Source organism: Chiloscyllium plagiosum, unplaced genomic scaffold, assembly GCF_037043375.1.
Source record: "Chiloscyllium plagiosum isolate Xiang-an unplaced genomic scaffold, Cpla_swu_hap1 HiC_scaffold_4, whole genome shotgun sequence".
Classification (NCBI taxonomy): domain Eukaryota; kingdom Metazoa; phylum Chordata; class Chondrichthyes; order Orectolobiformes; family Hemiscylliidae; genus Chiloscyllium; species Chiloscyllium plagiosum.
Window position 1 is genome coordinate 106,662,784 of NW_028270142.1, and position 14,243 is coordinate 106,677,026.

The 14,243-nt window shown below is 44.2% G+C and overlaps 1 protein-coding gene across 1 annotated transcript; it reads right to left on the reverse strand.

The window, feature by feature from the left end:
- Positions 1 to 850: 850 nt before the first annotated feature.
- On the reverse strand, positions 851 to 13,008 carry uqcrb (ubiquinol-cytochrome c reductase binding protein). The gene is made up of 4 exons (XM_043688021.2): positions 12,934 to 13,008; positions 6,129 to 6,200; positions 5,094 to 5,260; positions 851 to 1,189 (listed from the first exon to the last, which is right to left on the reverse strand). The coding sequence occupies exons 1-4, from the start codon at positions 12,950 to 12,952 to the stop codon at positions 1,112 to 1,114; spliced, it is 336 nt and encodes a 111-aa protein (XP_043543956.1). The 5' UTR covers positions 12,953 to 13,008; the 3' UTR covers positions 851 to 1,111.
- Positions 13,009 to 14,243: the final 1,235 nt, after the last annotated feature.

Below are 14,243 nucleotides of genomic sequence, written 5' to 3' on the forward strand. Positions count from 1 at the left end.
ACAGCATATCTGCCACCACCATTTCCACCACCTACAGTCAGACCCGACCAGATATATTTCCCTCCCCATTACTATCAACATTCCGAAGAGACCATTCCATTTGTGACTAAACCACTAAACCACTCTCAGCACCCTCTCTTGCCACCACAAAGGGTGTAAGACCTGCGGCCACGCCTCCATCCAAGGCCCAAAGAATCCTTCCACATTTTTCTGCACATCCAAACACCTCATCTATCGCGTCCATTGCTCTCAATGTGGTCTCGTCTACATTGGGAAGGTGGGAAACCAACTCAATGTTTCAGAGAATCTCTCTTGGGTACATGCACCAAACCAACCCACCACCCTGTGGCTGACCCCTTCAACTGCCCTGCCCACTCTGCCACGGACATGCCTCCACCACCAAATCCTAACCACACAAAGCCTGGAAGAAGAATGCCACATCTTTCACTTTGGGACCCTCCAACCACACGGCATCAACGTTGATTTCAACAGTTTTTTCATTGCCCCTCCACCCACCTCATCCCAGATCCAACCCTCCAACTGGGCACCGCCCTCTTGAACAGTCCCACCTATCCGCTCCAACCTATCACCATCACCCCCATCTGCATCTACCTATTACCTTCACAGCTACCTTCCCCAGCCCAACTCATTCCTTTTATCTCTCAGCCCCCATTTCCCCCACACTCCTGATGAATCGTCGATTGTTCTGCTCCTTGGATGCTGCCTGACCTGCAGTGCTTTTCCACCCTTTTTGACTGAGGACTGAATGGCCTACTACTGCTCCTCTATCCTATGGTCTTAGTACAAGTTTGATTTGTGAAATGTATTTTGCTTCTATTAGTCAAAGGCATGAAGGCAAAATTTCATTTTATTTCTTTCAAATTTACACACCTATGAGTAAAACTATGACAAAAGAAATCAGGAAATGAGTTTTAAATTATTCTGTACAAACAAAACAAAAATTGCGTTCCATAGTTTACAGCACAATTTATTTATTCAAGAAGGAAATTGTTATTGTGGCTGCAGCCAATGGCCAATTACAAAATAATGGGCTTTAAATTTGCATTTCGAGATAGTAACACAAACAGAAGTTAAACATTAAAGCAACAAATCACTTCTTATTCCATTCTTCTTTTTCCTTTCGTTCAGCAATAACTTCTTTGAGATATGGTTCTAGATAGCGTACATCCTGTAACAAACAAAGATCTGCACTCAGCTGTAGTCATAAATGTAAAATCTGTCACATCTAACAGCATAGTTATTTACACAAATAACTGATTTTTATTCTTTTAAGAAATGTTTATAGAACCTGATGTTTTAACTGAAGGAAAATCCAAAACAGAAATTGCTGAAAAATCTCAGCAGTCTAAAGATATGCAGGCTAGGTGGATTGGCCATGTTAAATTGCTCAGTGACCAGGCTAAGTGGATTAGCCATGGGAAATTAGAGTGGTGCTGGAAAAGCACACCAGGTCAGGCAGCATCCAAGTAGCAGGAAAATCGATATTTTGGGCAAAAACCCTTCATCAGCCCTTCCTGATGAAGGGCTTTTGGACAAAACGTCCATTTTCCTGCTCCTCGGATGCTGCCTGACCTGCTGTGCTTTTCCAGCACCACTCTAATTTGGACTCTAATCTCCAGCACCTGCAGTACCCACTTCTGCGTAGCCATGGGAAATGCAAGGCTACAGGGATAGGGAGATGGATCTCAATGGGATGCTGATTGGAGGGTTGGTGTGGACCTGATGGGCCGAATAGCCTGTTTCCATACTATAGGGATTCTACAATTCTAGGTCTGACAGCATCTACGCAGAGAAATCAGTATTAACATTTCAGATCAACTCACCCTTCTTCAGAACTCACGACAGCTAGGAAAAAGTTGGTTTTTATGGGGTGGAGGGGTGGGGGCGGGGGGCAGACTAAATGACAGATAGGGATAGAGCCCAAAGAGAAAAATATACAGTTGGATGGACAAAGGAGCAGTTAAAGGTCAGTCTGGGGTAATGAATGACTGCAAAAGGAGACTATTAATTGCAGAAATTGGGTAGTGTGTGGGAGCAGCCCATGTGATGACAAGGTCTGGTGGTCGGGGTGAGGGAAAACATGAAGAATGGTGCTCAGGCCTTAAAATTGTTGAACTTGATATTAAGTTCAGAAGGCTGCAGGGCTCCCAAGCAGAAAAGGAGATGTTCTTCTGGTTTGCACTCAGCTTCACTGCAGCACTGCAGGAAGCCTGAGACAGAGATACTGAACAGGGAATATGGTGGCGTGCAGAAGTGACAGGCAATTGCAAGCTCAGGGTCTGTTTTGTGAATAGAAGATTCTATGAAGCAGTCGCCAGTCTGCACTTGATTTCCTCAATGTAGAGGAGACCACAGTGAATACAGTAGACTAGATTAAGTGAAATGCAGGTAACGTGCTGCTTCAACTGAAAGGTATGTTTAGGCCTCTGGATACTGAGGAGGGTGGAAATAAATGGGTAGGTGCTACAATTTCTGCAATTGCAGGGGAAGTTGCTAGGAATGAAGGATTGGAGGACCAGGGTCTCTCTGAGGGAATGGCCCTCACAGAGGGCTGACAAGGGAGCAGAGGGGAATGTATATCTGGTGGTGACACCCCAATGGAGATGGTGGTAATGATGGCTAATGATCCTCTGAATGGGGATGCTATGCGGGGACAAAGCGGACCCGAATGCTGTTGTTGGAGAGTAGAGAGGGGGTGAGCGTTGAGGTGCAGGGTGAGTCAGACCCAGCTGAGGGCCTTGTCAATTATGGTGCCGGGGAATCCTTGGTTGAGGAAGGTGGTGTACATTTCGGAGACCCCCTTATCTAAGTTGGCATCATCAGAACAGATGCAGAGGAACAGAGAGAATGGAATAGTTTTTACATGAAACATGGTATGAGGACGAACAGACAAGATAACTGTGGGATTTGGTGGTGTCGTAGTGAATATTGGTAACCAATCTGACCCCAAAAATGGAATGAGAGATGTAGAGGAAGGGAAGGGAGAAGACAGAGATAGACCAGATGAAGGTGAGGGTGCATTGGAAATTGGAAGCAAAATAAATAAACTTTTCCGGATGAGAGAGGGAAGCAGCACCAATGATATCATTGATATATAGGAGTAAGAATCATGGATGGGGGCCGGAGTAAGACTGAAACAAGGAATGTTTTTCACACCTCACAGAGAGGCAGGCATAACTGGGGCCCATGCGGGTGCCCATACCTACCCCGTTGACCTGAAGAAAGTGAGAGGAGTTAAAAAGAGAAGTTGTTGAGGCTGATGAGGTGTTTGGCCAGTCGGAGGAGGGTAGCGGTTGGTGAGGATCGTTCAGTCCATTTTTATAGGAAGCAGACACCATGGGGATGGACATGTGAAGAAACTGTAGGTCTGTAATAAAGAGGAGGTGGTTGGACACTGCGAACTGGAAATTCTGAAACTGATATAAAGCATCAGAGGAATCATGGAAGCAAGTGGGAAGGGACTCGACAAGAGGAGGAAGAAAAACCATGACTGAGCTTATGCTCACCCTGAAGAACTTCTCTTTTAACTCCTCTCACTTCTCCAAGTCAAAGGGAGTGACCATGGGAACCTGCACGCACCCCAGTTAAGCCTTTTTTTTTGTGGAGTATGTGGAACTTTCCAATTCTGGCTCCCAGCCACAACTCTTTCTCCAGTACATCAATGCTACCTCCTTCTCACATCTGGAATTGGATAAGTTATTGATTTTGCTTCCGATTTCCACTCCATTCTAATGTTCACATGGTCAACCTCTGACTTCTCTCTTCCCTTCCTCGACATTTGTTTCCATTTTGGGGATAGGCTGGCCACCAATGTCCATTATAAACCAATTGACTCCCACAGTTGCCTTGATTATACACCCTCATACCCTGCTTCCTGTAAACACTCTATCCCATTCTCCCAGTTTCTCTATGGCATATCTGCTCTGATGATGCCAACCTCAATAAGGAGTCCTCGAAAATGTCCACCTTCTTCCTCAACCAAGGATTCCCCAGCACCGTAACTGACAGGGCACTCGGCTGAGTCTAACCCATCTCCCACACCTGAGACCCTCTCTTCCCTTCCACAACAGTGATAGGGTCCTCCTTGTCCTCAACTACCATCTCATCAACAACCACATCCAAGAGAATCACCCACTACTTCCGTCACTGGACACATTCTCCACCCTTCTAGTCATCCTTCCGCAAGGACCATTCCCTCTAGACCACCTGGAGGTCCTCCGGCAATCCCAATACATCCCCACAGTCTCAAGTCCTTTCCAATGCAATTGCAGAAAGTGGTACCATCTGCCCATTTACTTTCTCCTTCCTCAGTATCCAAGGCCTCAAACACACCTTCCAGGTGAAACAGCACTTTATCTGCACTTCACTGAATCCAGTCTACTGTATTTGCTGCTCACAGCACGGTCTCCTCTACATTGGGGAAACAAAGTACAGACTGGGTGACTGCTTCACAGAACACTTACATTCTGTCAACAAAAAAAAGACCTTGAGCTTCCAGCTACTTGCCACTTCAACATGCCACCTTGTTCTCTGGCCAACATTGTCTCAGGCTTGCTGCAGCGCTCCAGTGAAATTTGATGCAAACTGGAAGAACAATACTTCAGTTTCCGAGAGTGGTCAGAATTGGAAACTTACTACAAGTAGCAATCGAGGGGAATAGCCTTTCAGGGAAAACTAGATAGGGATAGAACAATATGCTGATTGGGTTAAATGAAAAGTGGTGGAACCACTTTTTGTGAAATGTGTCCAATAGGCCGACTGGCCCTTTTCTCTGCTATTGATTCTAAATCGGACCCAGTGAGGCGTTCCTGTTGGTTCAAATCCAAACCTTCCTCCATCAAAGGGCTGGAGAAAGAGAAAAGGCAAGATAAACGAACCAGCCGTGACTGTTTTCTAAGCCAAAGGGTTCATGCATGCTGTAGGTGCTTGGGTTAAAGACAACTCTCAAGGAAATTACAGCGTGGCTGGTGGGACTGAAGTACACAGGTGCAACAAAAGGACAAACAGAGAACAAATGCTATTGCAGTAAACATTTCCCCTTTTACAGAAATCAGTACTAATGCCGAGATTACCTGCTCATATTTTGTCCACATCTCCTTTGGAAGGATTTGATGCTTCAGGCTCAAATCCAAAGCTCGCTTTATGCGGAACATTCGCTCATTGTAAAGGTTTTCAGGTAATCGTTTTATAGCTTCTTGCACATCATCATCTTCATACAGTGTGTCATCCCGCACGAGTCCTAGAAACAAACACAGTTTTCTTATTTGTGGTAATTTGGAGAATGTATCTTACTGAATGGTAATTCTTTAAAACAAGAAAACATAGTACTGAAGGAGAATTGACTTACAATACAAGAATGATGTATAATGGTAGTAAACCATAAATAAAAATGGGAAAAGCTATGTTTTAAGGTTGCATTTTATGGTTCACATGGAAGGTCTTTAAAAGACTATTTCAAGAAATGGATTTTTCTTAATAATTTGGAGTGGCAGGGTGTGGTATTTAGGGTTGGAAATCACATAAGCACAAAGGTGTTAGCAAAAGAAAGAAGAGATAACAAATGATTTCTCAAAAGGCTACTCACAGATGCTGAGGAAGAGACCAATGGTTATAAGCGCCTCTTGGATTGATAGGGTACTGCTATATTACGGAATACTAACCCATGTAAATGCAAATACAAATCTCACGATCGAAATTTAAGTTGAATTCACTTTAAAATTTAAAGTGTGTGCCATTTAGAGAATCCACCCAGGAAACTGCAGAGCCTTCATTAGCTTCTCCTGAACTTGTGACTTCCTTCAAGGAAGGGGAAACAAATAATCGGAAGCACTATCTTTGCACACTTTCATCCAAGTCACATCATCCTAGTTTGGCATTATATCATCTTCTTTCTTCATTGATGGCCTGATATCTTTGAACTTACTAATTAATAGTTTTATGGAAACACACTCATCATGTTGACTTAAGAACTTAACTCATCACCGCCACTTCTAGAGGACAATTAGGGTGAACAGTAAATATTGCCTACGTCAGCCGTACCTATATACTGAGAATTGAAAAAGATTTTGGAAAGAAATAGAAGAAAATATCTAAATTCTAAAACGCACCATATTTGTTGAATCCTGCAGCATTATAGTACCACTTTTGTAGGCTTTGTAGCAAACTGCTTGTTGCCTTGGCTAGAGGAAAGAAAAGATACAAACAGATTACATTATAAACACACAGAAGAGAAAATTCAAATTAGGTGACCACACTAGAGTTAAGCTCAGTGTACGCAGAAACACTTACCAGAAGAAAATAGTCTAGCCAAACTGCCTTACTAAATACAAGCAAAATGCTGTGGTTGTCAGAGATTGGAAATAAAAATAGCAGATTCGGCATCTGTGAAGAAAAAGGTTAATTTAAATCCAATCGTATATTAGACTTTAAATGTTGACTCTGTTTCTCTTTCACAGATGCTGCCGAGTCTGCTGGGTTTCTCCAGGACTTTGTCGTTTAATATTTGCTCTTGGGATTTGAGAAATAGCAACAAAATAGCATTTACTGTTAGAAGTTTGGATTTTGCTTCATACAAACACTTTAGGAGTGAATTACACACAGATTTTAATCTGGAGTGAATTTAGGTTAGCCATGGTTCAGCCCAAGATAAACAAAAACATAGGGCTTACAAGCAGGAGTCAATTTGAAACTTTGAGCCTATTCTACCATTCAATAAGATCATGGTTGATCTAGACACTTTCCTGCCTGCTCTCCATGACCCTACAATAATCTTGAGTAGGCCTCACCTCATTAGTTGGGAGAATAAGCTCCAATCTAAGGACTGATGCACAAAATCCAAGCTTATACTAAGGTGCTGCATTGCTGGAAATGCTACTCTTTGATTGTAATATGAAACCAGGCTCCTGATGGACATCTAAAATGGGTATTAACAAAACCATAGCACTATTTTGAAGACACATAGGAGTTCTTCTGTGTTTATGGCCAATAATTATCTTTAAATATAAAGAAAGATTACCTGGTACAAAAATAAAAATTGCTGGAGAAACTCAGGTCTGGCAGAGGGATTGCTGGACCCTAAACATTAACTCTACTTTCTCTCCGCAGATGCTGTCAAGCCTGCTGAGGTTTTTCCAACAATCTCTATTTTTGTACCAGATAGTCTTTCTTTAAAAGGCTATTCAAAGATAATTATTGGTGATAAACATGGAAGAACTCCCATCTCTCTTCAGAATTATGCTATGATTTTGTTAATACCCATTTATTGCTGGAGGCAACTCAGCAAGTTTGACAGCATTTGCGGAGAGAAAGCAAAGTTAATGTTTAGGGTCCAGCAAGCCCTCTGCCAAACCTGAGTTTTTCCAGCAATTTCTGTTTACTTGTAATTTTCAGCATCCACAGTTCTTTGGGCTTTTTTTGTTTAAGAGATTAAGAATAATTCCTGATGAAGGGCTTATGCTCGAAATGTTGATTCTCCTGTTCCTCAGATGCTGCTTGACCAGTTGTGCTTTTCCAGCACCACACGGACTCTGATCTTCAGCATCTGCAGTCCCCACTTTCTCCCTTTACATATTTTTCTCTGGATTAAAAAGTCACAGACTACAGCTTATAAAACAGAGAGAGGGTATAAGGCAAAGTTACCCAAGTCTAGGTAATGGCTCTGCCTTCAAATACCCTGGCTCAGTTTATGAACTGGAGTGTGAGTCATAAACACACAAAATAGAGGAGGAGGAATTTCTGAATAGTTTTGTGTAGCAATAATGCCATAAAAACAATAGATGGAGCTCTCTTCAACATTTTAATATATTGTTATAGTCCCAGAAGACTATTTCTGGATCGGTGGTGCATTTAACTCGAGGTTCACCATGCCTCAGGAAAGGGACAAGGTTAAGAAGGTCAGACCTTCATGGTGACCTCAGCTGGTGTGGGAATTGAACTTGTGCTGTTGACACTAGCTCAAGTCAGCCACCCAGTTAACTGAGCTAATTGACTCCAGACTTCTCTACAGCTAAAACCATAAGGCATATTGCCTAGCAATGCTAAGATAGGGATATTTGTTAATAAAACAAAGACAGCAATCTTTGATAGCAATCTGAAACAAAAACAGATACTGCTGGAAATAAACTTAGGTTTGACAGCATCTGTGGAGAGAATCCAGAGTTAACATTTTAGGTCCAGCGACCCTTCATCAGACGCTGCCAGATCTACTGAGTTTCTCCAGCAATTTCTAATTTTGTTATAAATTAAGTGGCATAGTTTTAAAAGTGAGAACTGAGACACAGGGTGGGGATCAGGGTGCATGTACCCACATCTTTGAAGATGGCAGCTCAATAGAAAAGCTTGCAAAAAGTCACTAAAGGATCTTTATCTGACTAAGCAAGAACATTAAACATAATCCAAAGATGTGCAGGTTAGGTGAATTGGCTATGCTAAATTACCCATAGTGTTCAGGGATGTATAGATTAGGAGCATTAGTTAGCGGTAAATATAGGATTAATGGGGTTGGGGAAAGGATCTGGGTGGGTTACTCTTCGGAGGGTCGGTGTGGACTTGTTGGGCCGAAGGGCCTGTTTCCACACTGTAGGGATTCTATGATTTTACAAATGTTGCTTGGGGTAACTGGAGCACTGTGCACAATTCTTGGAATCTAAATTTGGAAGAAATGCCAAAGCATTTGAAAAGGTGCAGAAGATTCTAATGAGACATAACTGAGGATGGGGGATTGGGGTTGTCCTCACAACACAGTTGATAAAGGCATGGGTTACACAAGGGCCACTTGGTAGCTGACCTCAGTACAGCATTAGTTAAAAAATGGACAAAAGAGCAGAAATCCACAAGTAAGGTGAAAGTGACTGCCCTCGATGTTGAGGCCATGATTGTGGCCTCTCATATATTAGAGGTGATCTTTCTCTACACCTTCTCTGTAGCTGAACACTTTATTCGGCATTCTGTTCTATAACCCTGATGTACTTATGTAAGGTATGATTTGTCTCGTTAGCACGCAAAATACTTTCCACTGTATCTGTAAATCGAGACCCCTAGCAAAACCAAAGGCAATGGGAAAAAGGAGAAACTCTCTCCTAGTGGGAGTCATTGCTAGCATAAAGGAAATGGTTATGTTTATTGGAGGGCAGTCATCTCAGCAGGAATTCCTCAGAGTAGTATTCAAGGCCCAACCATTTTCAGTTGCTATGTTAATGACATTGCCCATATCAGAACGTCAGAAGTGGGGATGTTTTGTTGATTACATGATGTTCAGCATCATTCGTAACTCCTCAGATACTGAAGCAGTCCATGTCCAAATACAGCAAGATATGGACAACATCCAGGTTTGAACTGACAAGTGCCAGGCAACGATCATATTCAAAAAGAAAGAATTTAATAAGTGCCCATTGATATTTAAAGGCATGACCACTACTGAATCACCTACTATGGATTCAGCTACTATTCTGGATGTCACCACTGAATAGAAGGTGAACTGGACTAGCCACAAACATTCTATTGCTACAAAAGTGGCCAGAAGATGGGAATCGTGCAGCACAACGCAGACTCTCCAAAGCACAAGTCAGGAATGTGATGGAACACTTCTCATTTGACTGAATTAGTGCAGCATCATAAACAAGAAACTTGACCCCATCCAAGACAAAGCAGCTTGCTTGATTGTTTTGGCTATGGTGCCAGTCACTCTCTCCAGCACCAACAGTAGCAGCAGTTTGTATCATCTGCAAACTGTACTGCAGAAATTGACTAAGGCTTAAGACAGCACCTTCAAAACCCACGATCCTACTGACTAACAGGACAAAGACAGCAGATACATGGAAACAGCACCACCCGAAAAGTTCACTTCCAAGGCACTCATTATCCTAACTTAGAAAAATATCATCTTTTCTGTGTTACTAGTTCAAAATCCTGGAACTGCTCCCTGCCAGCATTATGGGTCTACATCAAACAAATGGGCTGAGTTTTTTAAAAAAGGCAGGTCACCACCAGCACCAACCCCCACGTTCCATGAACAAATTTTTAAAAAGCAGTAAGGAGGAACTGTCAGCAACAACTTGACCCCAGGCTTCTTGGGTCAGAGGTAGGGATACTGCCGCTGCAGTACAAGAGCCCCAAGGAGAACCAAACTTCTTTTAAAAAATATCAGAAGGCGCTATTCCAGACAACTCATCGTATTTTTCCCCACAACCAAATTATCTTGAACAATCTACCAGAATAGCAAAAATAGATTTAATAGTAATTTTCATGGAAGAGTCAAATAAATACTCAAAGGAGGAAAACCTCCAGGATGAAAAAAATCCAGGAAGCATAACCAAAAGGGGCAGCATGGAAATGTTGGGCCAAATGGCTTCCTTCTGAATGGTAGCATTAGGTGTACCCTAGAACTCTGTGGGAAGCTAGGGAAGTGATTGCTGGGCTTGCTGAGATATTTTTATCATCGATAGCCACAGGTGAAGTGCCGGAAAACTGGAGGTTGGCTAACAATAGACAATAGGTGCAGGTGTAGGCCATTCGAACCAGCACCATCATTCATTATGATCATGGCTGATAATCCAGTCAGTATCCTGTTCCTGCCTTATCCCCATAACCTCTGAATCCCCTATCTTTAGGAGCTCTATCCATCTCTTTCTTGAAAGTATCCAGAGACTTGGCCTCCACTGCCTTCTGGGGAAGAGCATTCCATATATCCACCACTCTCTGGGTGAAGAAGTTTCTCCTCAACTCTGTTCTAAATGGTCTACCCCTTATTTTTAAACCGTGTCCTCTGAATCTGGACTCAACCATCAGCGAAAACATGCTTCCTGCCTCCAGAGTGTCCAACCCTTTTATAATCTTATACGTCTCAATCATTTTCCCTCTCGTCCTTCTAAACTCAAGCGTATACAAGCCCAGTCGCTCCAATCTTTCAACATATGATAGTCTCGCCATTCCGGGGATTGACCTCAACAGCCAGAATGTCCTTCCTCAAATTTGGAGACCAAAACTGCACACAATACTCCAGGTGCAGTCTCACCAGGGCCCTGCACAGCTGCAGAAACACCTGTTTGCTCTTATACTCAATTTCTCTTGTTATGAAGACTAGCATGCCATTGGCTTTCTTTACTGCCTGCTGTACCTGCATGCTTGCTCTCATTGACTAATGTACATGAACACCCAGATCTTGTTGTATTTCCCCTTTACCTAATTTGACTCCATTTAGATAGTAATCTGCCTTCCTGTTCTTGCCACCAAAATGGACAACCATACATTTATCTATTAAAGAAAGCTGGAAAGGAAGAGCCAGGGAACTATTGGAGGGAATCCTGAGGGATAGGATTTACATGTATTTATAAAGACAAGGACTGATTAAAGATAGTCAGCATAACTTTGTGCATGGGAAATTGTGCCTCACTCACTTGTTTGAGTTTTTTGATGAGGTAACAAAGAGGATTGATGAAGGCAAAGCAGTGGACATGATCTATATGGACTTCCTCAAGGCATTCAACAACGTTCCTCATCGTAGACTGGTTAACAAGGTTATATCACATGGAATATAGGGAGAACTCTCCATTTGGATGCAGAACTGGCTCAAAGGTAGGAGGATTAATTTTCAGATTGGATGCCTGTGACCAGCCATGTGTCACAAGGATTGGTGCCGGGTCCACTTTTTTTTGTCATTTATATAAATGGATATGACCTAGTAAGTTCACAGATGACAGCAAAATTGGTGGAGGTGGGCAGTAGTTACCTCAGCGTTCAATGGGACCTTGAACAGATGGGCAAAAGGACCAAGGAGTGGCAAATAGAGTTTAATTTATATAATTGAGGGTGTTGCATTCTGGAAAGGCAAATCAAAGCAGGACTTACACACTTAAATGGTAAAGTCCTGGGAGGTGCTGCTGAACAAAGAGGCCTTGGAGTGCAGGTTTATACTTTGAAAGTGGAGTCACAGGTAGACAGGCATTTGGTATGCTGGCCTTTATTGGTCAGTGAATTGAGTATAGGAGGCCAGTTGCAGCTGTACAGGACATTGGTTAGGCCACTTTTGGAATACTGTATTCAATTCTGGTCTCCCTGCTGTAGGAAAGATGTAGGGAAACCTGAAAGGGTTCAGAAAAGACTTACAAAGATGTTGCCAGCGTTGGCAAGTTTGAGCTATATGGAGAGGCTGAATAGGTTGGGGCTGTTTTCCCTGGAGAGTCAGAAACTGAGGGGCAGAGGTTTATAAAATTACGAAGGACGTGGATAGGGTGAATAGCCAACTTTTTTTTTTCCTGGGCTAGGGGTGTCCAAAGCTCGAGGCTGTAAGTCTAAGTTGGGAGGGGAAAGATTGGAAAGGGAGCTGAGGGGCAACTTTACCACACAAGGGGTGGTGCATGTGTGGAATGAGCTGTCAGAGGAAGTGGTGGAGGCTGATACAATTACAACATTTAAAAGACATTTGGATGGGTATATGAATAGGAAGGGTTTAGATGGCCAAATGCTGGCAAATGGGATTAGACTAATTTAGGATATCTGTTCGGGTCTGCTTCTGTGCTGTACATCTCAATAACTATCTCCTGATCCCTATCGCACTCTCTGCAGGGGTCACCTTGAGCGCTGTAAAAACAAGTTGGTCCTCTCCTCCGCTAGGTCTCAAAGACAAAGAGAGACACTACAGGCCTCAGAGCCGGAGCCTCTCCGGGGGGCGGTGGAAGCCGCTGGAGTTGGTCACTGGCGCCGGGACGGAGCCGGTACCTCTCCCTCACCCACGACCGCCGTGACCCCGCAATCACCTTCCCTTCCCCGGAGGACCTCCACATCGCTCTCGGAAACAGGCTGAGGTTTGCTCACCAGCTCAGTTTGGGAAACGCTAGGGATTTTACCCACAGCCGGACTGTCTCCCTCGTTTCCGCCCCCCTCGCACCCGCTCCGCTCCGCTCCGCTCTCCCTCACCTGGGGCTCTGGCCGCCATCTTCCTAGCCAGGAACTCAACGCGGACTGCGCCGCCGCCTAACGTCCCCGGCGATGAGACGTAATCGCGTTGCGTGCGCGTCTCCGCAGAGGAACCTGTAGAACGCACGCCCGGAACGGAACCGCGAACCCGACACGCAAGCGCGTGCCCGGTAAAAGTCACGTTGACTACGTGCGGGTCCCCGAGGTAGAAAGCCAGCACCGTCTGCGGATACCGATGAGTCGACGCAGCAGTTGTCAAGGTGGTATGTGTTCCAGTTCTGGTGCTCTATAGTGAGTATGGGGGGCTGGGTGTGAGACCGCCATGTTGGGCAATGATAGAATGCAAGTTTTCATTGATTTCTCCACATGGCCTTGGCTAAAAGACTAGTTCTCACTATAGTAATACTGATGATATCGTGGGGAAAAAGGGCCCATAGGCAGCTATGGTTCTCAAGTCTCCAACTGTACCAGAAAGGATAGAAAATAAGCACAAAAGGAAATTAGTTCCCCAACCCCAAACAACGTATTGACTTTGTGTTTCTGGATGTGTAGATCTAGAATTACTATCGCTTGTGACATTAATTTTCTGATTTTGAACATGGTCCTCGGGGCTTCCAGGAGAAAGTGAGGACTGCAGATGCTGGAGATCAGAGCTGAAAATGTGTTGCTGGAAAAGCGCAGCAGGTCAGGCAGCATCCAAGGAACAGGAGAATCGACGTTTCAGGCATAAGCCCTTCTTCAGGAATGAGGAAAGTTTGTCCAGCAGGCTAAGATAAAAGGTAGGGAGGAGGGACTTGGGGGAGGGGCGTTGGAAATGCGATAGGCGGAAGGAGGTCAAGGTGAGGGTGATAGGCCGGAGTGGGGTGGGAACGGAGAGGTCAGGAAGAAGATTGCAGGTTAGGAAGGCAGTGCTGAGTTCGAGGGATTTGACTGAGACAAGGTGGGGGGTGGGGAAATAAGGAAACTGGAGAAATCTGAGTTCATCCCTTGTGGTTGGATGGTTCCTAGGCGGAAGATGAGGTGCTCTTCCTCCAACCGTTGTGTTGCTATGGTCTGGCGATGGAGGAGTCCAAGGACCTGCATGTCCTTGGTGGAGTGGGAGCGGGAGTTGAAGTGTTGAGCCACGGGGTGGTTGGGTTGGTTGGTCCGAGTGTCCCAGAAGTGTTCTCTGAACCGTTCCGCAAGTAGGCGGCCTGTCTCCCCAATATAGAGGAGGCCACATCGGGTGCAGCAGATGCAATAGATGATGTGTGTGGAGGTGCAGGTGAATTTGTGGCCGATATGAAAGTATCCCTTGGGGCCTTGGAGGG